The 27,360-nt window shown below is 38.7% G+C and overlaps 1 protein-coding gene across 1 annotated transcript in view; it reads left to right on the top strand.

Annotated features, from left to right (window-relative positions):
* NCKAP5 (NCK associated protein 5) overlaps positions 1–27,360 on the top strand; it is a gene marked incomplete at both ends in the record, with an annotated part of 941,793 nt that overhangs the window by 329,559 nt on the left and 584,874 nt on the right. Inside the window, one exon of the mRNA XM_079709823.1 lies at positions 23,275–23,338. Within this exon, the coding sequence (XP_079565949.1) occupies positions 23,275–23,338 (64 nt within the window). The remainder of the gene's footprint in view (positions 1–23,274; positions 23,339–27,360) is intronic.

Below are 27,360 nucleotides of genomic sequence, written 5' to 3'. Positions count from 1 at the left end.
AAAAGTCTGATTTCATTTTTGGTAGAGTGTGATTTGAAAAAATGAGACCAGGGTTATTTATTTTGAGACAGTAAGATCTTGGTCATTTGTCTGTGGATAATAATTAAGCTAAAGCATGGAAACTAAAATGAGAGAAGCAGATGGAACATCCCCTAGGTGAGTATGAACATTTGTTCTAAAAAATGGAACAAGTGCCAGCAAGGTGTATAATTATTTTCTTTCAATTACACCTGCTTTTGATTTTTTAAAAATGTTGTCAAAGCAGTGTTTCAGCTTTATTTACCTTGCTTCGGTTTCCTTCAAAAATGCTTTGGAATTTAGCACATGAACAGGATATAAATGAAAAGTAGTGGTATTTGAAGGAAGTCAGTTAATGAGCTATAAAATAATTCCTTGGTTTAAGAACTTTGGGGGGTAGGAAAAATCAGAATCTAGCTGGTACAATCAGATACTCTGATTTTCCTATAGTCTGGTTCTATAATAGAGAAGATTAAGAGTTTACAGAAAAGAAATGAAGTATCAGTAAGGTTTCTTTAATTTGCTAGAATTCCAGGGTATGGTATTTCACAGAATATATTATTCAAAATACACATCAAGAACAGAACTGTTTGTTTCATGCTCCTATAATTTTGTTGATTCACATGCTGCTCTAAATAAATGGGCCATCAGCTGGAGTTTCACTGTCCTTTGCAATTTGAGCTATGCACTGAAAATGTATTAGTTATAATGGGATTTGGCTTGTAACTTTATAGTGTGAGCTATACACATTAATTAATTCTGAGGCAGCTGCTCAACACAAATTCTTTCTGGTAAACATAATAAGTGAACATATTTTGGAAGATGCCAGCACATGATGTATTAAATGCATTCTGATAAGGGCATTTGGCTTATTTGATTGGCAGGAATAAAAAATTCATATTTATGGGAATCCAGCATGATTAACTATAAAATGGTATTTTAAAACTAGTCTTTTACATTTTGGATTCTATGTATGATCTAAGGACCTAATAAAGGAATTGGGGTTGTTTATTAACCTGAAATAGGAGCTATATTACAAGGTACCACGTAGACTGATAAGAGATGGAAGGGGACTTACTGACCCTCTTTTATCCATTCCTTTTGCTTTGTGATGAGAAAACTGAGGCCAGATAGGTTGGGATTTATCTGGAACCATATGAATGGTAGGAGAATGGAAGCAAGAACTCAGCCTTTTGACACTTTGAATGCTGCCTCATGAATCATGAATTCATGGAACCCTGTCTAGATAAGAATGAAATGAAGTGAGAAGTTACTGCAAATCCAGTTCACTTGGAAATAAGAAAGAATGTTTTGTTTTGGAGGGTACTCATTTGGGGCTGCCTAGAAAAGCTTTGGAGTCTTTTCTGGACGTCATGTAAGGAAAGGCTAGAGAAGTATAAGTACTAGATGTTAGAGGTATTAACTTAATAGAGGGACAAGAAGAGTTCTTCAGCTGCTTTCTCAGAGCTGTGATTTCCACATCGCTTCCTGTGGTCTAGCTTTTCCATCCAATGGGATGATTCCTATGAAATTATGCGTTAAATTCACCCTCCTTGAGACCCATGCTGAAAACACGTTTCAGTGTTCCTCTGGGATGCTGGGACATCCAGACCTGCTTCTACGTTTGTTTCCTCAGCCTTCAGAAAAGGTATACTCTGAATCATGATCTTGTTTTGTTTTGTTTTTGAGATTTTCATTTTTTAAAAATTTTTATTGGAGTATAGTTGATTTACAATGTTGTGTTAGTTTCTGCTGGACAGCAAAGTGAATCAGTTATACATATGAATCATGATCTGCTGGAGAAATCATTTAGGTCAGAGCTTTTGAGATCTACCTTTTTTTTGTTATACTCAGTATTTTATCCCTGTTTGTTTGACTTTCGATTTGGAATTTTGGCCCCGCAGTCTGCACACATTTAGAAGAGTTAAGAAGGTGAATCAATTTCTCTCATGGATGGCACATGCCCACTTGGGCGTTTGCCCCTCAGAACAGTGTTGACCGAAGTCTTCTCAAATAAATGTGGTTCTCTCTGTTGACTCATTTGGCCATGTCCCCATGCAAAGACAGAAAGACAGATGAACCCAGAGTAGACGAGAGCTAGCAAAGTTGTATTGGAAACATGTTGGATTTTAAGTTGTGAGCACATGTATCTCATTGTTTACGAAAAAGTGAGGCACTCCCAAGTCTATGTCATAGAGAGGCTAGGCTTGGCTGTATAACAAACTCTCAAATTGTCGTGACTTAGCTAACAAACAGATTTCTTACATATATAATAGCACTGAGTGTCTGTTCAGATTTAGTCAGGAGCTTTCCTCCATGCAGTTATTCAAGGACCCAAGCTGATGGAGCTCTACTGAATTCGAACTGTAGTCTCCAAGGTTGCTGTAGTGTTCCTCTCCAACCCAATAAGCCAGGAGAGGGAAACTGCACGGAAGCATCTGTAGAAGGTTATTATGGGTCAGACCCATGGGTAGCACAAACCACTGCACTCAGACTTCATTGGCTGGAATGCTAGCTGCAAGGGAGATAGGAAAATATAGTTTCACTCTGAGCCTAGAAGAAGAGGAAATGGATTTGGATAGTTTTCAGTCATGCACGTACACACATGCACACGTGTGTGTATATGTTATGTATTATATGTGTGTGTATCTATATCTCTCTATGGGTATATAAGTACATATAGATATAAATATATAGATATCCACACATAAATAAATAGCTTTGTTTTAAATCTACTCTGGGAGTGAATGTGTGTTTTGAAAGTTATATCACTGTAGTTTATGCAGTTTATATTTGAATTATTGAACCTCTCTGCTTTCTTTTTCTGCTGATTAGTTGATTTCATGTTCACATTCTTTTTTTTTTTGCGGTACGCGGGCCTCTCACTGTTGTGGCCTCTCCCGCTGCGGAGCACAGGCTCTGGACGCGCAGGCCCAGCGGCCATGGCTCACGGGCCCAGCCGCTCCGCGGCATGCGGGATCCTCCCGGACCGGGGCACGAACCCGTGTCCCCTGCATCAGCAGGCGGACTCTCAACCACTGCGCCACCAGGGAAGCCCTGAATTGCCATTTTAATTGGATTTATTTGAAGGGTTTATGCCCAAAAGGCTGTGGTTTTCTAATTAGCAAGTTGATAGCCTACTTCTGACAATATTCACCTGACCTGGAACTCAGATGCCTTTTGACTGATTATAAATGATCTTAATATTTCCCATTTCTACTAGTATATTGACTTCAGCAATACCTTTACATGCAGTTTCGTGTCTTCATATGCTCTTCTATGAAATACGGTGAATCTGAGGTTGATGTTTTAAATTGTGTTGTTTGCAGACACCTGACAGGACACTGGTTTTGCCTTCAGGTAGGTCAGATTCCTTAAGTGCCCACTTGTGCTGGTCACTTCACCAGCATTTTCCAAACCTACATTTTCTCAGAGCTAAAAACCACTGGTGGAGTAAGTATAGTCACTTTTCATAATTCATGATAGTGATGTTCTAGAAAGTTGCTGCAAACATTGACTTAGTGAATAGTGCACCTTCACTCCTAAGGGAAATACAGAGTTAGGTTTCTGTGAGCCTCTGGTGATAACATCTTCATCATCCAATCAGTATGTCATCTTCATGTGTGTTCTGTGTGTGTTTCTGTTTAAAGATACCTTATTTAATATATATTGTCAATTCATTAACATTGAACTCATGGCCAGTAGCACTATAACCCGTACCTGAATGAAGCTTATCTAACACATATATTTTATCTGTAAGGTACATCATAGCCTTTTTGTACTTAGGAACGAGGAATAGCATTTGAGCAGTATATTTGGGGGCCATCTTAAGTAGCAAAACACAGAAGAGCAAAAAGCGTGGCACTAACTAGATCGTGGAAAGGATGCTTGTTTACAACATGACAGCTGCAGAGCGTCGCCCTGTTTGACCTCAGCTGGCAACGTGGGCATTGGTGACTCACGTTTTTTGCTGCTCTGTTCGTGTTTGCAAGTGGTCACGAAAACACCTCAAGTATTGAGTTTGGGATTGCAAGTACATTTTACTGAGTAGGCAAATATGCAAATGTGTAATGTATAAATCATGAGGCGTGACTACATTATCACCCAAGTTTAAAGATGAAGAATCTGAGATTCAGGTGTTAAGTACCTTCAGTTCAGTAAGCATCTACTAAGACCTACTGGGTGTGGAGCACGATACTGAGGAAGACATGGTCTGTGATTCTAGACTTGGCCCCTAGTTGTCAACTGGCCTAACGACTTATGTCTATATTCATATAGACTGAAGAATATACAGTGCTTATTCTGTGTGAATAATGTTTATTCCTTAGTTCTTGCTTTAACATTGGCCATTCTTCTAGAAAGCAAAGCCCTTCTTTAAAACTTGAGATAAGTATCTTAAAAGTTAAATTTGATGTCAGGCTTTCTGTTTTCTCCCTCTGAAAATTAGAATGAATCTATAGAGTTTAGTCCGTAACCAAAGGCTGAGGAGTCAAAAGTGGAAGAGAAATCAGCAAAATCACAAGCTCGTCTAGATTTTGTTCCTGACAGACTTTTCCAGATGTGAGCAATGTGTCAAGGAATTCACAATGGTCAGCACTGGAATTAATGTTCCTAAAGCTGGCTTATCCCTCATGGAGTATCAGTGCCATAGAGGTTTAGACTTGCCATTTTTCAAAACAGACCTATCAGGGTCCAGAACACTAAGAGTCCCATAGTTTGAACAGAAGAGTAAACGAATACATTTTATTTAACGACTATAAGTTTTATGGAAAAGTAAACTTAAAGGCATCTGGTTGTGTGTTCAGATTATCCTTGTTGCTGATTTGACCCATTCAGAGTAGATGCCTTGAAATTCTGCCCTGTACTTCAGCGGATCTAAGGGTATTATCCCATTGCCTCATCCCTTGTAGAAACTGGAATTCTGTCCTTGAACCTTAAGCTCTCAGCTGACCACCAGCCTTGGAATCCCCTTTGTAGAACCCTGCCTTTCAGGAACATTCTAGACGTTTCCAAATCTGGACCTTTACCCGTACCCTGTCAGAATGTGCTTCTCTCAACCGCGTGCCTGAATTTCCTACGTTGAACTCTTAGGAGTGGCCCTAAGAGTAGGGGCAGAGGTTGCTCAAAGGTCCTAGCCTTGCTGTCTGGCCCTTCTGGCTACAGACCTTGCTGGGGAATTATTGCTGGAATCATGCTTGGTTTGATCATGTTTCAAAAGCAGAGTAAAATTCCATTCATAACCAACAACGAATTAGGTTCCACAGGAATCTCCTCTGGAGGTATGTGGTTTGAAGGAGTTTTAGTGCAATGGTTTAAAGTTCAAATGGCTGTTCATTTGGAAGGTCTTATTACTCATCTGTAAAAAGGATAGATTTGTAAGGATTCAATAAGATAATCTAGATAGGAGCATAGAAGACAGTGGCTGTCACATTTTAATGGCTGAATAAGTGCTACCTAATTGAATTATGGATTGGTCTTTACTCTTCCCCAACTCTAGCAGATTATCCACATAGTCTTTGAAATACCCGATCAGATTGTAGTTCATATGTAAAATGGGTGGTATTAAATGTAGTTAGGTGTACGTATCATGTCTGTAAAGATATGGAATAGGAAACGTCCATATTCAATAGATTGTTTATAAACTAGGACTTCTGAAAATATGCATTCCATTCGGATTTTTTTATTTCAATATAATATAAATGTACTTTGCAGCAAAATTATATTAATATGGGATGCTGGCCAGAATATGAAAATAACTTCACTTACAGAGTTGAACATTCTATTTATAATTGCAAGAAATGAGCATTGGTAAAATCCGGGACCCAAGTAAGTAGTTTACAAGTTCTAGCTTTTGGAGGGCAGGGGCCATTGTGTCTGTGTGTACTTTTCAAAACCCTGTGTCTTCCATATTGACTTAAATGTAATAGGTCAATGAATATAATGTTGAATAAAGACTTACAAGTTGTATTGTCACCCTTTCCTCTGCTTCTCTCTAAATTTTCTTCTTTTCTTAAAGATTTTCCTCCCCCGCAACTGTATACTGGCATTGGCTGATTTTGACAGCACTGCAGGTTTTCCCAGTGAGCAGCAGTTATCCATTCTTGGGTTCACATAACAGAAAAGCTGGTTTGTTGAATAGATTCAGTGTGGTTCCTTCTGCAAGTGCTTATCTTGTTCACTGGTTGCTTTGTAATTGTTATTACTTTGAAAAAGCATTTCTTTTTCATCTGGACACTCAGATTATATAGGAGACTTTTTCCTATTGAGGTATATTCTTATCAGGATGTTTTTCTTCTATTTTATAAATAATAGTATTATTAGACATAGGATGAAACTCTCTTGTAGTTAGTGCCAAAGGAAACAATACAATGGGGCATGTGCAGTAGGGGCTGAGCCAGATAGAGCAGCTATCTTGTTTTCCTTGCTTCCCTTTAATCAATGCAGTATTCTCTTAAAACGTTCTTATCCATCTTTTGTGGTCACTGTTTTGTGAATTTCCTTCCTTTCTTCCTTTTCTTTTGTGACAATGTTTCTATTTCTTTAATTTATCAAGGTGTCACATACAGCAGACCTACTGTATTATACTAAAGACATTCTCCATTTGCAAGAAAGTCTGTCTGTTGCTAGGTTTGCTTTTCTTTTGGACTAACTCAGACATTGCTAGTTATTTCTGCCTTTGATCTTAAGAATGTATTACAGCTCCGGACTTTGTCTCTCAGTAATTTTTTTTTTTAAATGAATTGAGCCCTTCCCCAAAGCAGATATTTTCTCCTTCTTTAATGGAATTCCTGTCTATGACTGTCTGTTTTTATTGTGACTTTCGACTACTGAGCCCTTCTTGGATGTGGGTGCCTACAGAATCCTTTTCTCTTTGTTTTGTTTTCACTTATGTCTTTTAGACCTGAGAACGTAGCCAAGGAGCAAAGAAAACAACAAAGTGTTTGTGATCAAGAATGTTTTTAGCTACAAATCTCAGGTTTACCATTATCCACTAAAAAAGTACATTCTTTCTTTACCTATTTAGTTGTAGAGGAGATGATTTCACAGAAGCCACACAAAACTTGAGTGAGTGTCTTTTTAGGGCTTGGCAAAGTGGCTAGAATCAAAGCAAGGAAGTAAACCCCTTAGTAATTTACACATTCTATTTGTTTTCATGTAAAATATATTCATCTCCAGTACATTTCTTTTGGAGAAGCAAATTTAGAAATCATTAAAATGATGAATGCTAGAAATAACTTGTGCTTTGATTTGCTACCAAGACAGTCAAAAGCAGCTATAGCTACCTTTGGTGTATTTTATTTTCTGAAGATTGATCCTGTTTACTGCCTGTTGCAGTTTTTTTGTTGGATATGATAGTCATTCTAATCACTATTATTTCAGAGAAAATAGCTGGTGAGTTACTTATCTAGTAAGTAACTGCCAAACAGAGCTCTTTGATGTAATAAATGACTTGATTTCTGTTTTATATCTTAATTTAGTTAAGCCCTGATACTGACTCTATACTACCAATTTACTTCAGGTAGGAGCCTAGTTAAATGGGGCTCTGTTACTGTATCTTTCTTAGTAAGCTCTTTGGCTTTTGTGAATGGATCAGATTAAAACCCAGTAAGAGGGCTTCCCTGGTGGCGCAGTGGTTGAGAGTCCACCTGCCGATGCAGAGGACACGGGTTCGTGCCCCGGTCCGGGAAGATCCCACATGCCGCGGAGCGGCTGGGCCCGTGAGCCGTGGCCGCTGAACCTGCGCGTCCGGAGCCTGTGCTCCGCAGCGGGAGAGGCCACAACAGTGAGAGGCCCGCGTACCGCAAACAAAAAAAAAAAAAAAAAAAAACCCAGTAAGATGCTCAGTAACATGGAGCGAATGAATTTGTTAATTGGGTACTTAACACATTTTTTAGTCTGTCCAGATGTATTCTTGTCACCAAGTGTTTTTCTCTGAAGCACTATTAACCCTAGAAAGAGCACAGTATCCATGATTCCCAAGGATAATGACTCTGGTCTATCGCGTTTTGCTCAACAGACTGTAATTTTTCTCGACAAGGTAGTTAGCCTCTTTGAGGCTCCATTTCCTCCTCTCAGAAACGAGGGTGGTGCTGTCAAAGATCTCTTTGGGCCACCACTTTAGTGGCCTGTGATTTCTAAGCTGCTTAGAGGGAGCCTCACGGTAACTTCCCCTCGGGCATAAGAGGTCTCAGTAGCTGCTTATCACACCCTCTGGAGTGGTCATCAGCGGCACCCCCTGAAGGCAAGTTGTGTGGGACATTCATTGTGAAACAAGAGCTTTTCCACAGAATGTTGTACATGAGCAAACTAAAGCCAGTCAAAACTCATGGAACAAAGAAACTTGTCAAAGTTATCTAATCCTTCACCCTTAGAAACAAAGAAATAGCAGCTGCTATGATCTCACTCAAACTGTGTTCCATGGACGGGAAAACTGTTGCTCAACTCTATTTCCAAAAAGATAGTGGAGGGCCATGGAGGAGAAATCTTCATGGCCAAAGTAACTGACTAGATTTTGCAGCAGGAAAACTGTCTGGAAACTTTGGGTCACTAATATTAACGCCCTGAATTGTCAATAAATGGATAAGATTACTGGAAGCAATGAAGAGAAGGAGAAATTTGCAAAAAGCCCAAAGGGCTACCAGTATAACAATAAGGACTGAGCTGAAAGAATCTGAGAGTCAGAAAAGCACTGGAGGGCTTCCCTGGTGGCGCAGTGGTTGAGAGTCCGCCTGCCGATGCAGGGAACACGGGTTCGTGCCACGGTCCGGGAAGATCCCACGTGCCGTGGAGCGCCTAGGCCCGTGAGCCATGGCCGCTGAGCCTGCGCGTCCGGAGCCTGTGCTCCACAACGGGAGAGGCCACAACGGTGAGAGGCCCACGTACCGCAAAAAAAAAAAAAAAAGCAGCACTGGATTTGATTACTGCTGGCAGTGTTTCCTCTAGCCATCTTTTCTCTCGTGTGCTTTTCATGTGAGTATCTAGCTCACTAATACCTATCTCCCACCATGTATAGATGAATATAATTAAAAGAATGAACACGTCCATAGAGCTTATCCTGCGCCAGCCACTATTCTACATGCTTTATAAACATAGCTCATTAATTCCTGCAACAACCCTAGCAGCAGGGGGACATTGAGGCACAGAGAGAGTATGAGACAAGAGAGGCAGTATGTCACGTGACAAGCAGCCCCCGAATTATAGTGAGTTAAAAATACAGTGATATATTTCTTACTCCATCAGAAGTCAGTGGTGGGTCTGCTGCTTGGCTGCAAGGCATCCTCACTCCAGGACCCAGGCCAGCCTCTTTCTCAAACATTGCTGGTCATAATGAGAAAGATAATATGGCAGATTTTGTCCTGGCTCTTCAAGTTTCTGCCCCAAAGTTACACATGTTCCTTTCACTCACATTTCATTGGTCAAAGCAAGTCTCATGCCAAGCCTGATATCAGTAGGGTGGGGAAGTAAAATCCTCCCACAGAAAGGGGCAATTTGTATTTGTAAATGATAGCACATTTGATCACAGAGAGGGTAAGTAACTTCCCGTAGGTCAGTAAGCTGGTCAGTGGATGAGCTGGGATTCTGAACTCATGCAGTCTGGTTCCAGAGTCTGTTCTATTAACCACACCTCTGTTCTGCTTCTTCAGTTGCTTGAGTCTCAAAGGGAATGAAAATGGATTTTGAGAGCTTCTTATGAAATTCACACAGATCTTCTAGTGTCCATATTACTGAACAACAATGCACCATTAAAAAGTGTAACTTCAGCTAGAATTACATGGATAGCACAGCGTTAAGATGAGAATGGGGCTTTGGGACCAAGAGTGCCTGCCCCCAAATCCTGACGTCATCAGTCACTACCCCGAAGACCTTTGGGCAGATACATAATCTCTCTGTGCCTTGTTTTCCTTATCTGTAAAATGGCGATAATAATAGTGCCCACCTTATGGTTAGGATGAAGATGAAATGAATTAATAACTAACTGTAATGTGCTTGGAATGTAATCACGATGTGAGTGTTAATTATTGCTATTATTACTCTCATTATCCTCTTTCTTAAATGTAATCAAAATTTGTTCAAAAATGACTGTTTACTTTTTCAACCACCTTCTGCCTTGAAGGTGGTGGGTGCCTGCCATCCTTCAGAAAATGGCTTTTTTAAAATTTTGAACCACTCAGTCACTACCTGACTTTTCCCTCTCTTTAAGATGCAAAAGATGCCTTCATTTTTTAAAAATTTCCTCTCTCTCACTGTGATGATAAAACAGGCAATTTAAATGCTTAGGTTTAATTACCTATAAAGTGAAAGTTTACAGTAACCTGTTTTGACAGAATTAATTTTGTTGCCTGGTTGTCATGCTATTATTATTCTTCAAAAACATCTGCTGTTGTTTGCATATGAGTTATTTTCCTGTTTTCTAAAACACTTTTACTTCTGTTGAGAGTATCCTATGTGGTCGTATATCTGAGAATTCTTTTCCTTCCCATTAGGGTCTTACCCGGTGTCACATCTATTAAATTATTTCACGGATTGGTTTCCATTCATTTCTCGTCTCTTAAACATTAGGTTCCGTTTTCTCATCAGTGTCTTCTGTTTCCCTCTAAAGTTTCCCATTGTTGGCTTTTAAGAAGTGTTTCTAGGGCTTGATAATGGCTGATTGGGAGAGACGTGAGTTATGGGGAGCCTGGTCGTGGGTTCTGTCATTCTGTCTCTAGACAGACCAGTTCCAGGACCACAGGTGACCCCTCTAACTCCTTGTTACCTGCTAGTGACCAGTGCACATCCCTGTAACAAGGGCAGCAATCGGAGAGTGAGTTAAGTGTATTTACAAACCAGAAGGTGGCAGCCAGAGTAAGTCTGTTTGCAAACCACCCCCAGTCTGGAAAGACCAACTAAGTCAATAGTCTTATAACAGAGCAGGAAGACAGCACTTTATCTTATACTAGACATCACAGTAGCCTTAGTAAAAAGAAGATGAAGATGAAAGTACTAAAAATATCTTTGTGGCTAAGTTAATGTGTGCTTGTAGAGGTTTAGATATGAAGTGTGCCATTTGAGTCATTCATATAGACTTCTCGACCTTTCTTGAGAAGTGGCATGTAAAAGGAGTGAGTTTCTTAGATGAAAAACAACCAGAACAACTTTGCAGTCAATATTTTATAGTTCTACAGTCATAAATTCCTTCTGACTTTTTGCCTTCTGACTTACTATGGCTCTTAGCTTGTCTGAAATGTGACTGCCATTTCCTCTATAAAGACTTCCTTGATTCTCTTGGTCAGAAGTATTTAAATACTCCTTCTACTGAAACTATATGGCACTTGCTTGGGGCACCCATTATATTTTACCAAGCTACGTGTGTATTTGTACGTAGAGAGAGAGATTATGTCCAAACACATATAATTGATAGATTTTATAGTAAAATATAAGTACATCTGAACGTATTCCTTTGCTAGGGTTGCCCTAACAAAGTACCACAAGCTGGGTGGCTTAAATAACAGAAATTTATTGTCTCATAGTACTGGAGGCTAGGGGTCTAATATGAAGGTGTTGGCAGGGTTGCTTCCTTCTAAGGGCTGTGAGGAGTATCTGCTCCATGCCCTTTGCCTAGCTTCTGGTTTGCTGGCAATCTTTGGCATTGCTTGATCTATAGAAGAATCTTCCCAATCTCTTCCTTCATCTTTCCATGTAATTCTCTCTGTTTGTACCTATCTTCAAATTTACCCCCTTTTTTAAGGGCTTCAGTCATAGTGGATATTAGGGCTCATTCTAATGACCATATTTTAACTTGATTACCATAAAGACACTGACTCCAATGAGGTCGTGTTCTGGGACTTCAACATGTAAAGTCGTTCACATTTTCAGGGGGACACAGTTCAACTCATAACACTGGATATAGACACATTGTCTGTTTTCTAAGACATGATGCTTCTTGACTACAGGGATTAAACCTTAACTTGTCATTGTGTCTTCCCCAGAGCCTAGCAAAGTGCCTCCGACATAGTAGGCAGCATGGTACTTGTGGGATGAATTTATGGCATTGCTAATCCACCCTAAAAGCCACCATTTTGTTGAGGAGAATTTACCTTGTATGTGTGGCTCATTCCACAAACGAAGAAGGAGGATTTAGGGGATAAACTATTCTGTGTTGCAGTCTTACCAGGGTCTTCATTACCTCCTTCAACTTCTTCCTTTAGGATCTCATAAGCCTTGTTTTTCTCAGCCTAGAGAGATGGCTTGAATCTCCTCGCAGATACTATCTTGGGACCTTCATGAAAATAGAGACAGAATGCGATTTCAGGACCATTGATAATTGAAAGCCATGGAAACCAAATTAATTGTAACATGAAGGCTGTTGTCTTACACACCCACAGGTATGCATTGCTCCTTAGGAGATGGTTAGCTTTGTGTTTTCTTTTCCCTAAGAATTATCTTTCCATATTAAATGACATATCGCCCATTACTTTTGAATGTTACCAAAATTGATGGAAGAAAATCAAACACTATTAATGAAATTCTTTTGTTTTTCAGTTTTTTCTTATTTGCCAGACATAAGACAAACCTAGATGTGTCTTTTTAGTGGAATTTTAATGTTAAAAGGAGAATTATGGGTATAGAACATGAGAACATAGGAAATTCATGTTTCTTAGAAAATATGGAAACATAAGGAGTCCTCATTCAAGAATCTAGGCTTTTCAGAAGTGAAAATTAAGTTTAAAAAATTAGGTAGTTCTTCAATGATTCTTAGAAAGGTATATCTCAAGGAAATTTTTTTTGAACTGGCTTTACACTCAAGGAAGAAGTTACCGCAAGAGTTAAGACTCAAATTTCCTGTATTGAAGTTGGGGGAATTTTTGGTTGCAGTGTGTATTTTAGAAACACACTAGGTAGGAGACTTTTGGGATTTCCTCCTGCCCAAGACAAAGAAAAGAGAAGAAAACGGGGTTCTTTTAACTCAGTATTGTGTTCAATAAAGTTACTAGACCCTGTGTTTATAAAAAATGTTGTGATTAAAGCACGTATTATTCTAGTGAAAGCTAATAGTTCTAAAGAGAAATAAAGGAGAGAATCCCCAGTAAGACAAGTTTATTTCTTCATTGGTTTATTTATTTGCTAACAAGAGTACGTGGTACATCTAAAGTGTGCAGAACGCTACAAGTGCGTTGGTAGTAGTAGGTTTTATTGGCACATTTTGTTAAGCTCTGGTGGGGCATGGGACTAACCTCTGATACTCAATACAGATAAAGGCAGCTTGTGATTTGCCTCAAGTCCATGAGGCTGTCTTTGTCCTGAATCATGATCTTTCATTCAATGAGGATGTGGTTTGTGCCTCAGACACACAAAGAGCGTGAAGTCCTAGCCGTCTGAGTCTTATAGCCCAGTAGGGTTGAGAAACAGGTAAGCAATTAGGATACAGTGGGTGACACAAGTGGCTGTATGGATGAATCAGTGAACCACTAAATGAAAATGTGGGTGTCATTTGAGACACCATTTTTGAGAGTGGAAGAACATTCATTATAGAACAATTGTTTTTAAATTTTTATTTTATATTGGAGTCTAGTTGATGAACAGTATTGTGTTAGTTTCAGTTGTACAGCAAATTGATTCAGTTATACATATACATGTATCTATTCTTTTTCAAGTTCTAGAACACTTACATGGAATCCTATTTAGAGAACTTTTAGAAAATTCTCCAGAAATTTAGAAAATTGGAGAAAACTTTTAGAAATCTTCAGAAAGCTCCATGAGGAGCAGCATGTGGACAGAAGACCTTCAGAAAGGCAGGCAACTGAAATTCGAGTGTGTGTTTGTTTTTACTAATGATCTCTGTATTCCAATATACTGTATCCTCTAAAAAAGTTTCTGGATTTTTTGTTCGTTCGCTTGTTTGTTTGTTTGCTTGGTGGGAAGGGAATCGGTTCGTCAGCACAGTGCACTGTTATTGCACTTCCTCTCTCTCCCACAGTCAGTGTGTGTGCATGCTGTCCTGAGTCCTGCTGCCTTAGTTTTTGCGGACCCAAATCGTTTAATGTCACCAATTTAGAACCACTCTCAACTCCCTGACTTTTATGCATGGTGGATGTTAATTGATTCCTCTAAAGTATGGAATAAGAGGGTGATTTTTGGTATTTATAAGTGTTGGGGCCAACACTGACATTATGCATTGGAAGAAGTTGTATGCAAGTTTCTTTCATCTGGGTTGTAGCTCCCAAACTTTCTCTAAATCTGTTCTTGCCCTGAATATCTGAGTGGATGAGTAATTAAATGATCTGCTTTGGAAAGGCTAATTAATTTAACCATTACTCAGGGACTGTTGCCCCTGATCTCCCCATCTGCCCGCTCCACAGGCGCACCTGGCACTCGGCATTGTCCTGCCTCTGTGGCCGGCACCTCCCCAGGATGCCTGTGCATGCGGAGAATGGTTCTAGGCCTCCGGGGGGAGCAGACCTGCTCTCTTCACACACACACCAGGTCGCCACCATGCTCTTATTCTTGGGGCCCACTCAGAAATGGGGAAGGCTGATGATTTATTGAAACTTTTCTCTATGACTTTAGAGTGTGACTCTCTGCCCCAAGGTGTAAATGAGAGTAATCATCTATCTCATGTCCTCTTGGGCATTTGGTGAGATCTTTGTAGGGAAAAAATATGGGGAGGGGGTGGTGTTAATTGAAACAGAACGTGTGCCTGAGTATAGGTTTATATTTTTCTTCTACTCGGCTGGAAATGTAGGTTCATAGGACTTGGAATTCAGTGTGTCCTTGAAAAGTTAGATCAGTGGTTTTCCCATTGATTGCTATGGAAAGGGTCAAGGATGTTTCATCCTTGGACACCCCCATTATTTCTTGCATTATTGTGATACCGACCAGGGTTCTTGCCTCGTTAGTCAATAGAAATTGATCGGAGGCCAGACAAGAAAGGCAGGCAAGGCTTTATTGGGGCCCCTCCTGCAGCCGGGGGGAGTGAGAAGAAGCAACAGGTTCCCTTGCTCACTCATTCCCCAAGGCGGGCCGAGCTGGATCCTAATATGGGGTGAAGGTAGGGGTGTGTCCAGGGGTCGGGCTGGAGGGGGCACTTAGGTGGTCTGCCCACCCCTTTGGTGGTGTTGTGTGCAGCATGCCCAGTACCCTGATTTTGCTCCCTGCTCTTCAGAAGTGGCAGTTGGGTTTTTTGGTCTCTTTGTATCTTGTCCATAATTTGCCCTATCTGCACATGCACACATTTTTAGTCCCTTATAGTTTCTTTGCATTTTTTTGCTGGACAAGATGTTTGTCCAGGTGCCAGCATTGTAGCAAAGGGTCCCAGGTCCCAGGTCCCAGCCTGTTTCAATTGATGATTCCTTCTCTAGCAGTAGAGGCGGTGGTTAATAGGTGATGATAAATACAGAGGCACAAATTCTAGCAAATGGGATTTTAACTAAATAAGTATTCATCACTATTTTGCAGATTTGGAAAAACATGCATGGTTGTATTTAAATTTAACAGCTAAGGCACAGTGGGCATGTTTCCCAGCCTACCTGAGCCTCGGTTTCCCCATGGAAGATAGGTGTCACTGTACATCAGCAGCGCTCAGACTGTGGACCGGGGGCTCCAGGGGCCCTATGACTTTTTCAAGAATTCAGAGGTCAAAACTGTTTTTCTAAGAGTACTAAGATGTTATTTGTCTTTTTCACTCTCATGGGCATACAGTGGTTTGCCAGAGGCTTTTCACCATGTTAACATTGCAACATCCTGAGTACAGAAGTAGATATGGGAATCCAGATGTCATTTTTGTTAGCCAGACATTAGAGACATTAGCAAAACTATAAAACACTGCCATTCTTGTTACTAATTTTTGTTTTGGAATCTATAGTTGTATTTCATAATTATATGTTGTTTACCTGTAATGGAATTATTATTGTTATTTCAAATAAATTAATATATATAGTATTTGTATTTTACTATATATAAATATATGTAAATTAATATGTATTTAGAGTCTTGGTTTTCATTATGAATACCGTAAACATTGATAGATATAGCCCACATAAACAAAAGCTCTTTGGAGTCCTCAAAGATTTTTTTTCAGAGTGTAAAAAGGTTCTGAAAAAGTTTGAGAAGCATTGCTGTATGTCCTGGAGATGATAATAATACCTACCTCATGGGATTGTTGGAGGTTTAAATATTTCATGTATCTAGAACCGTGCTTGACATACTAACTGTTCAATAAATATTAACCATTACTCTTATCTTTTAAAATTGCGATATGAGGTATTGGAATGGAAAAGACTGAAGAAGTCGGTCAAGTGTCTCTGAAAAGTGACCTGGATAAAACCATGACCCAAAGGGGCAGAACTTGGAACTGAACTGAAGTCCAATACCATCACCTGCCAAACTTAAGGAATTTAGGGAATAGTGGAATCAAGACCTATAATAGAGATTCTCTATAATTAAAAGACTTGTGGAAACAGACCTGTTTCTCTATATGACTTGTTGCTAAAAAGCATGACATTTGAAAAATAACTTTCTTAGAAATAGGAGGATGCACCTTCCCATTTAAAGGCAGTTTAATTTCTATTTTTTGATAAAATCATTACCTAACATTTATTTTAAAAGCTAGCTTTGAATACAGCTCTGAATACCCAGCACTCATGTTATGCTTAGTGCATCTTATGACACAGGTGTGCCTAGGCGTGCTTTCTGTCTGTTAGACCCTAAGCTCTCTGAATTTAGAACCATCTTATTTATCTTTATTTCCCAGTGCCTAGTACTGGGCCAGGCCTCGCGTAAACTCATTAAACTCACTTTAAATGTTTGCTGAATGAATTAGAATTTCCATCATCATTGGATTACTGTATATAATCAGAATATTCCAAATAAAGTAAAATAGAGATAGATGTGTATATAATACATAAAAATAACTGAGTTTTAAATACTTTAGAATATAGGAGCTTAACCTAACGACCAAAACTAACATGAAGGTCCAGTTTGGGGGGATATTAGAAGATTCTTTAATATCCCAATCTCTTTCCCACAGTAAAGGAAATTGACTTTGGGTTTGTAAGATGCCCCATAATGTTTTTTTTTTCTTTTTAAATACATATGTGAGTGTGCTTAGTTGTTATGCTTTATTTTTCCAGACGAGTCAAGTAGAAATTGTACAGATTAGCTGGCAATTTGATGAAAACACACAGAGTATTTACTGTATTGACAGCTTGCTGGATGTGCATTTCGATCTGCACCCTTCAAATGCATTGTGTGTACAGAGCAGTTTGGGGTGATGAGCCTCACAGTGAGTAGAAGTAATTCTCCACACTCACAGCGAGTGCCAGTGCGGCCCTTCCTCCAGAGCAGCCTCACGGGGGTACCATCTGCCTGGTGGAGAGCAGTGCTGCCCAGTGGCGTCATCCTTACCCATTCAGGATGGGTGCAGGGCTTCCTTGAAAATGGCAACCGAACACTGATTTGTCTCCAGACAGGCCTGCCTTCCCCACTCCTGCAGCAGATGGCTGTTTGGTGCCCTGAAGTCGGACGTCTCCACACATCACAAACTGAATATACAGTCCCCCTTCGAAAGCCGCTTACCCCTTGGGGAACATTTTTCTAAACATCCAAACCTTGCAGGTCTTTTCTGGCTTTTACAAATGCCAGCATCCTGTTGGTCATTGTAGGCAGTCTTTGCATGGGCTTAACTTGTAGATGTATCTGTAGTATTCTGAAGATCCATGGTTCACATAAATAACTTTGTTGTTGTTTATTATGATCTTTAGTTGAGATTGTCTGCGGCTGCACTGAAGGATTTAGAAACCTGGGACTAATTCGCCATTTGTGCATAAAATTGAATAAAAATGTAACTCTGTTTCCTCCTTCTTGGAGGGAAAGATTCTCTTTGCACTTAACTGAAAGAGAAGTAAGTGTTGTCATCACTTTTGTTTTATTGTGTGTTTATTCTTTATATCCTTCTTTTATCCCTGTTCTGTAAGTAAGGGTCCACAGCTCTGGATAAAATATCTCTGGGCATTTGTTTTGCAATCATAAAGTCAATACCCCCTTCATAATGAGCTACTGGCTTTGCTACAAACACAAAACAAAACAGAGACGTATTGCAAAAGCACAGTTGTCAGTTTTTAGCAGATGAGCGAAGACCTTCAAATAGAAACACAAGTATTTAGAGTGTGTTTAATTTGCCTTGGGTAGCATGCAAGGCAAGGATTCCTTATTTTTTACACAAAGCTGTTTTTAAGAACCCCGAATTTGCATAAAAAAGATGATGGTCCCAGTTGGTTTCACACATATATGGGGACCATGGGGGTTTGAAGATATGGTTTGCCAAGGGACTACTAAACCCAAGGGCAGATGAGATTACTGTAAAAAAAAAAAAAAAAAAAAAAGACCCATTTATTTTTAATACTTTAAGTTCATAATTTGAGCCCAGAAATATTAACATCTAGAAATCCTAAGAATTTGATCGTAGATAATTTCACCCATTCAACTCCATTACTTCCTTAATTTTAATAAAGAATGACAATTCTTCTTTCATACACACAAAAATACAATTCCTACTAAGAAAAACTCCTGCTGACATAAACTGCACACACATGGAATACCAAAAACTTGAAAGATTTGGGAGATACAAAGTATTGAACCTCAAGAAAGAACCTTTTTGGTGCGTTTTAGCCTTGAAACCCTCTTTTCAAAGGAAATATGATTCAGAGGCCTACTACATAAAATAGCTCCTAATACCTGAAATTGTGTTACCCCTCCTGTAGTGGAACTTAACTGGCACTGGTCTTGCCCACCCACCCTGTAGAAAACCCTGGGCTGTTATTCGGAACCCTTAGAAGTCTTTGCTCCATGACATTATATATATTGCAATTACAGAGCATGGACCCAAAGAGGCATTTGTATTTGTTGGTCATGCAAATTGTCCTTCACCACCAGGCTGCTTTGAATGAGAGTAGATCCCATAAAATAGACTAAAGCGATTTTCCAATTTGTAAATTAGATGACCAGAGAGCAGGGTCAGGGTTGGGGATTATCTTTCCTGTGATCCAGACTACTCTGAGATTCTCCACGTTTGTGTCACACATTTCCACAAGGCTGTTTGTAGTCGGGCACGTCTCTGCTCACGTAGTGGTAGGTCAAAAGTAAAGTTGACGTTTCTAGTTTTACGTATTTTACTCTCTGTTTCACCAAATCAAGTGGCTAATGTGCTACCACTTCTGAGATGTTGGTTTTCTATGTTGGTTCATTCATACTTTATTGAAGACCAAAAAATAAAATGTGTGGGCAGACTACCAAATTTTATGATTTATTAATATTTTCCTTCTTAAAAACTATGTAATAGATAAAACCATTGGAGTTGTCTTTCAAATTGAACTGAATAAGATTTGACAAGCACCTATACCATGTGATATTTCCTAATAGTGTGATAAAGGAAATCTATTTTAAGGATAAAATAGTGATGTTCCTAACCTTTACACTGTATTAGGATTATTTTTATCATTTAGTAGGATGACAGTGATAAGATAGACTCTTGTTCTGTTTCTAGAAATGTCTTCTTTGTGCTAAACTGCTCTTCTAAAAAATTAGTAGGCTATTGGTATATATATTAAATCTTTCTCTGAAGATTCAGCGATCAGAAATGATGATTCCAGGAAATTTTCCAGAACTCTCTTCCATTTCTAGTTCTGTATCTATCTTCGGGGCAAAGTTCTCAAAGTGTGGGCCTGGGACGCTGGGTGCTTCCAAGACCCTTTTAAGAGATCCACAACGTCAAAACTATTTTCATAAGCTAGTATTTGCCTTTTTTTACTCACATGCTTTCGTGGGTGTGTAGTGGAGTTTTCTAGAAGCTATATGACGTGCTCTCACAACAAGTTGAATGTGGAAGCAGATATGAGAATACAGCTATCTTCTGTTAAGCCAGACGTTAAAGATATATTTGCAAAATTTTAAAGCAGTGTCACTCTCTTGTTTTGGAGTATAATATTTTTCATAAAAATGTTTTACTTATGTTACCATGGGTTTATTAATTTTTAATGAATTTATAGGTAAATATTTTTTAAAACTACCTGTTTTCATTTATATATGGTAAATATCTATGAATGTAACCTACTTGAACAGAAAGTCTTTTGGTCAACATCAGTAGCTATAACCCATGTAAACGAGGTCTTTTGGGTCCTCAGTAACTTTTCAGAATGCAAAGGGGTCCTGTGGCCCAGATACATGAGATCTGCTGTACTATTATCCCCTCATTCAGTGTTCTTATATAGGAATTTACTTTGTTGACGCTTTCTCAGACATTTACCTGGTAGTCCATGGAAGCTGTGCTTATCATAATTTTAAAATGTGTATAAAAAGCTTTTGTGGCCAACTAGAACCAGAAGGTGCCCTGTGGGAATCATTGTGTATGTGTGTGTGTGTGTTATGTACTCATAAATGCAAATTGGTAGTTATTAGAAATTCTATCTTGCTAGGCAAATTGGTATTAGACTCTGTGTCTGATTCCTCACTCAGCAAATCGCAAACATTTATTTTGTTTCTACTAAATGGCCCTTAGTAGGTGTTATAGAGATGGACTAAATGTGATTTCAGCATTCAGGGCAGCAGCTGGTACAGTGCTATACCACAGCTACACCACACTACACCAACTACACCACAACTGACCATGTGCAAAAATGCATCAATCAGCAATTTTGGCTGCCACCCGTGTGGTCAGGGAGGAACTTATGGGCTTATTTAGAGGAAAAGATATACTAAATAAACAGTCAAGGAAAATATAAGACAATGTGGATTAGAGTTTAGACTAGAAGTTAAATGTCTCCATATTCAGTCTACAGAGAAAACAATGAGTTCGGGTATTGTTATATTAACTTAATTATCATCCTTAGTATCAGAGTAGCTTCTGGGTTCTTTTTATTTAGTTTCATGGAATTATACATCCCAGTGAGAAATAATTTATAGATTATTTTGGTAAAAATTTTGCCAGTGTAATAGTAAACCTTTCAATCCATGAATGTGGTGTGTGTGTGTGTGTTTATGGGTATGTATAAAATCTCCTTTAATTGTTCTAAGCAGTGTTTTGTGGTTCCTGTGTAGCAGTTTAAGTCTTTTATTACATTTATTCCCTAAGTATTTTATGTTATTACAGATTCTTTAAACTTAATTTTCCAATTGTGTGATGCTAATACATAAAAACATAATTGATTTTTGTATATTGACTTGTATCCTGTGACTTTGCTAAATTATTAGCTGTGTTGTTGTTTTGTAAATTCCTTAGGATTTTCTGGTTAGAAAATTATGTCATCTGTGAATATAAACAATTTTACCTCTTCCTTTTTGTTATTTGTGTCTTCAATTTCTTTTTCTCACCTTATCAAACTAGGTAGGAGTTAGTGCCATCTTTGAACTTTCATAAATGAGATCATAAAATATATACTCTTCTGCATTTGCTTATTTCACTCAATGGTATTGTTGTGATGAGGTCTTGATTATTCCTTCTCAGTAGTTTATGGTATTTCACTGTATTACTATATTCAGGTTTATCCATTCTACTGTTAATGGGCGTGTGCATTTTCAGTTTAAGGTTATTACAAGTAGTCCTCCTATAAACATTCTAGTACATGCCTTTTAGTGAACATATATATGAATTTCTGTTGAGTCTATACCTCAGAGTGGACTTACTGAGTCATAGAATATAAAGTGTGTTCTTCTCTATTTTTTTTGTCCTCATGAGTATTTACCATGTGTTTAATTTTCATATTAAGCCAGAAGTGTGTCGCATTCTTCTCTTCCCTCTGTCTTTTCATCTGCTCATCGGGACGCGTGTCAGAGAACATGTGTAGGCTCTCTGCCTTGCTTACCTCAAAAAGAGGCACGTGAACCCATCTCTCTCTGGCTTCTACCTGCTTACCTTTTTGCCCCTCTCATAGGGGCAAAAAACTTGTATACCCCAAAAGTCTCCTGATTCTAGTTTTCCTCCTTCTAGTCTGTCTTCAGGTGTTTATTCAGAGAGAGAACTATTCCTACTGAAAAGCTACTCCACTTTAACCAAACTAAAATATTGGGTTGGCCAAAAAGTTCGTTCGGGTTTTTTTTTCGTTTGAAAAACCCAAATGAACTTTTTGGCCAACCCAGTACATGCCTTCTTGATAGTCTTGGGCATTTCAAAGACACAAGCAGTTAGAAGGGGAGAAATCCTCTCCCTCCTCTGGGACTCAGGTTGCTTCCTCTCTGTTTGCATGTAGCTGAATCCTGTGTCGAGGGAGGGCTGAGGGATGCAATAGCTTCACACCTCGAGAGCAGTAGAGGATTTCAGAGAAAATTCTTGCTAGAACTAAGATCTGAGAATTACTGGAAGAGTTCACTTATCCCTACTTCGTCTCTCGACTATTTTAAGAATAATTGAAAAGCTGGCCAAAATGAAGATATCTGTCACTTTACAAAAGTAGTCTTAAAATTTTGGTGAATATTAGATTTTTTTGTAAGTGAAATCAGAATTGCAATTATAAAGGACACAAAATGAACCCTGTTGTGAACTAAAGAATACTTAAATAATTTGACTTTCAATTCCATATTTTCATATTTCCTAGACCCTGAAAAATGACATGCAGAATTTTTATTTAGGTTTTGAACTAAGGAGAACCTAAAGTTTGATTGTAATAGTACTACTTACCAGCTGGGGGCTCCATATGTTATTTAGCCTCTCTTAGCCTCAGTTTCCATATCTATGGAATGGGGATAATAAAACCTATTATAGGGCTGTTTTCAGGCTCATATGAGATCAAGTAAAATGCTCAGCCCCATGCCTGTTATATAGCAAGCCTGCAAAGGATTTTCTATTTTTATTTCGAGAATGGTACGGAGTTACATTTTGTTTGCTTTCTTAAATTCAGTACCAGCACAGGGCAACAAAATAAATAAGAATAATGAAAACTATTTATGAGCAAAATTGATACAGAAAGAACAACCGAAATATTTTAGCCACGGAAAATTTATTTACAAATGATATATGTTAATGAACTTAAAGGGAAGCTTTGAGTTGGCATTGAGCATTCATTTGGCTATTATAAAATCCAAGGCAAAAGATCTCTTTCATGACACACAGTGAAAACAATGCACTCATGACCAATCACTTTAAATATTTATAGAAAGTTTAGTGGAGGAAGTGAGCTAAACCAAGGAAGGGATTCCTCTGGAGACCTCAGAAGAATGTTTTGAAGCCAGGCCAGTGTACCTCTGCCTTGAGAAGGATGGTCAACTAATCATGTGCTTTTGCTTCTCCAGGGAGAAGTTGGCTGTGGCCCGACTGCAGAGAGAAGTTGCCCAAAGAAGAAGTGAGGGGGCCATGGTAAGTCCCAGCTGGTCTGTCCTGATTCCCAACCTCCCTTCCGAAGTCTCTGGCTTGAGAGGCAGTTTTGTCTCGTTAAGGATTTCAAAGGAAAATATTTGCTTGTAGCAAACTGAATGCTGTATTGGTAAATAATATGTTTATAATGCAGTTTAAACAGATCTGCCATTTGCTGAGACAGCGGGAAATATTAATTGGGAAAAAGAACTCTTTGAGCTTTAAGGAGGATGTTCAAATGTTCAAAGGGTTGTACGGCTTTATTTCCTGAAGGTCTACTGGATGCCCAGGCTTCCAGCTGTGAGCACAATGTCCGTAAAGGGGCACTCTCAGATTTTTCACATAAGGACAGTGCAACTTAATTCAAGCCTCTCAGTTCTTCGAACCTGAAAAATAAACAGCCTAAAAGAACACTCAGCTGTTTGCTAATGTAATTGTCTTTTATCCTCTTCCTTCTCTCCACTCTTTGTGGTGTAACCTCCCTGTCCATTTCAGTGTGTGCCATTTAGGAAACTGATGTTTCCTTGTGTTTTGAATTGTACTAAAAATCAATATGGTTGTTCTGGCCCGTAGCAACTTCATGTTGTAGACTTTCTTTGCCAAAGTACCTGCCTGTGTGCCCCTCTAGTATCAGAGATGGCTGTCGGGGGACCTGGGGAATGGACTTGTGTGAGTTAACTGCTGCTGCTATCTCTGAGAAAAAAGTATGACATCAGATTTTTTCCAAACGTATAACAAAACAATGGCACGCATGCAACTTTTCAGCTAATGCTTTTTTGAAAAGAGAAGCCACACATTGTCAGACCCTGAAATCTGCTTCCATTTGATTTCATGAGAGTTAATTGACAATTCATCTGCCGAAAAGTGTAAGAAATTTGTAAAATAAGCTGGCCTTGAACTTCCCTCAAGAGGGAAGGCAGAGGACTGGAACAAGAGGTTGACTGTTGAGTGGATTCTGGAAGGTTCCGTGGCCCGTGAGCATGCTAAAATACTTGGTGATCATGTTGTTTGCTCAGCTAGTGATCTTAAGGCAAAGAGAATCTTGACTGTTCCAACAATACGATGAAGCTGCTCGCAAGCATCTTTGAGCAATGATATGGGAATAAGTTGAAGAAAATGAAGGTTTAGTTAAATGCTGAACTGAAAATGTTCAATCTGAACTTTTACTGCATTGCAAAATGTTTCTGAGCTAGGCCATTCTGTAATGTTTCCATCTCTGTTCAGGCTAGCTAGCTCCTGTTCAACACTTCATCAGCTATGTTCAAAGTGAAGGTGAAGAAGTGACAGCTTTTCTAGGTCTGTTTCTTCATCCTTAAAATGAGGAAGTTGGGACTGTATGATTCGCAGTCCTGCGAATGAGCATTTGTTCATGTAAAGTTTTGATAATGGGAAGATTTTTCTGGTAATAACTAAATGTTATTTAAGTTCATAAGAACAGGTCCCTAAAGAATGTATCTTTCTGATTCTGACATTGAATGAGCCTGAGTTGAAATCATCTCAGACAGATAACTGTTGAGTTTTTCATAAAACGAAACCCCCTTTTAAAACATTATAGAAGTTATTGTTCAGTGTAGAAAACACCCAGAAAACACCGGCAAACAAAAAGTGACTCTGGTTGCTCAAAAACCAACTTTGGAAAAGTTACCAGTGTTTTGTTACTCATCTTTAAATAATGTTAATGAACAATCACATTTATGTATTGACTGATTTAACAAATAAGTTATGGAGCACCTAACCCTAACCCTACCCAGCACTGTTCTAGGCATTGGGGGAGCATCAGTGGAAAAAACAGGCAAACATCTGAGAGCTTACATTCTAGCCGTTAGGGAGACAGGTGTTTGATGGAATTACCGTCAGATGGTGGAGGCAGCTATGAGAAAATAAGATCAGGGTAGGGGAAAGTGGGATGCTAGGGGATCAGTATGAGTGTTCTCAGTAGTAAATCACTGAAGAGTTAGTATTAGAGGGACGTTGAGGAGGAGAAGCAGTGAACCATGATGATAGTTCCAGAGGGGTGGTCAGCATTCCTAGCTGGGGGGTGAGCAAGTTCAAAGGCCTGGATTGCCTGAGGAACAGCATGGAGAAACAGGATGGCTGGAGGGCATGAGGGAGAGGCTGAACAGTAGAAGATAATTCAGAGAAGTGACGGGGGCAGAGGAGTATGTCATCAAGGTCCCCAGAGATCTCTGGTTCATGCTCTGAGTGACAGGATCCATTGAAAGGCTTTTAGTGAGTGCCCTGATGCCATCTGATTTACTACTGTTCATATGACTGTTTCCCCCAATTCCGTAATTGATCACATCTCAATTCTTTAGAGACACCTAAGCCCTGAATTTTATTCATGTCCTTTATTTTGCTTTTTTCTCCCTCTTTCTTGGTATTTTTCCCCTCTTTCCTTACCTAGTCATCCCCCACCCCAAATTTTCAACTTAATTATATGCTTCAGCTTTTCTGCTCCTAGGATTCATTTATTTCTGAAGGCCTAATTCTTTCAGTATCTGACAGCTCCTAAAATCAGGCAGTTCTATTAAGCCTCTAAATTTAATTCTTGCTGTTATGAGCCCAGAACTTTTGTCACGTTTTTAGCAGAAATGGAAAGCAGTTCGTTGCAGCCAGATCACCTTATGCTTTTAAAGAATAATATTCACAGTGTGCTATGTTTTACCCACATGAAAGGAAAAATGGTACGTATGGAAAAAGTTATATAAATATTTTCAAAATGCTATATAATTGAAGCAGATAATTATTTTAACAATCATCAGTGAACCTGTTATAATCAAAGTCTTTAATGCAAAACATGGCCTTTTAAAAATTTGACTATGCAATAAATCTTTCTACGTATAAGTTTTTAAGGTAGTACCCAAGGCATCATTTTTGAGAGATTTATTTTTTTAACACACTGTTTATTTTGGAACAATTTTAGACTTCCATGAAGTCGCACACCTGCATACTCTTTAACCAGTTTTCTAGTGTTAATACTTACGTAACTATGGAGTCATTGTAGAAACTGAGAAATTAACATTGGCACATAACTATTAACTAAGTTCCAGATTTTTTTGGAATTTCACCAGTTTTTGCAATAATGTCCCCTTTCTGATTTAGGATTCAGTTCAGGGTACTGCATTGCATGTAGAAAGATTTCTTTTTGCTGGCTGATTGACACATGTGGAAATAAGAAAGAATATGGATTTGGGAATGAGGCAAGTCTGGATTCAAAGTCCAGCTCCATCAGTAGTTAGCTATAGGACCTTGGACACATTCCTTTATGTGTTTTTAACAGCTCTGTCTGTGCTTTTGTTCTGTTAACTCAGGTCTTTATTTGGGAAAGCTATCTTTGAGTATATTCTACGTTTCCTATTTGTTTCTTTGTTCTTCCACGAAATAACTATTGCCATTGTTTTCTTACTTACCTTTCATTATTTTTCACAAACTGCTGTAAGATCATGTTTCTCTTTATTCTGGGAGATTGTATTTCAGCTTGTGTTCTCTATCACTGGCTCAATTTACTGCAAGATCTTTTCTGTCCGTAAGACTGTGATGTCATCTTAAACTTTGTTATATGTAAAAAAGGCCCCTTCTACCCCAAGAGTGTATTCATTCCCAGTATCTTCTAGAATGCATATAGTTTTTATTTTTCTGTATGTAAATCTTTGCATATTCTAGGTGGAATTACATTGGTGTGAGGTAGGGATCAAAATGAGTGTTTGCCCAGATTAACTGTTCAATAAATGGTGTTGGGAAATTAACTAGTATCTAACCTTTACTGTCGCATTTACCATCTTCCAAATTCAATCCCTATCAATACGCCTCAATTACTGGATGGCTTATTCTTTTCTATTAACCTTATTTAGTCTATTCTTACAATAGCCTAAATTGTTTTCATTACTAGAAATTTGTCTATTTAATATTTTATTAAAGGCTGAATTCTTTCTGATTATTCTTTTTTATCCAAACTTAAAAAGATAATTTTATTTATTGAATAACAATCAGGGTTCATGAGTTAAAAATATGTATTTAGATTTTTT

This window comes from Hyperoodon ampullatus (genome assembly GCF_949752795.1).
Source record: "Hyperoodon ampullatus genome assembly, chromosome: 8".
NCBI lineage: Eukaryota > Metazoa > Chordata > Mammalia > Artiodactyla > Ziphiidae > Hyperoodon > Hyperoodon ampullatus.
This window is presented reverse-complemented; position numbering and strand designations above follow the sequence as displayed.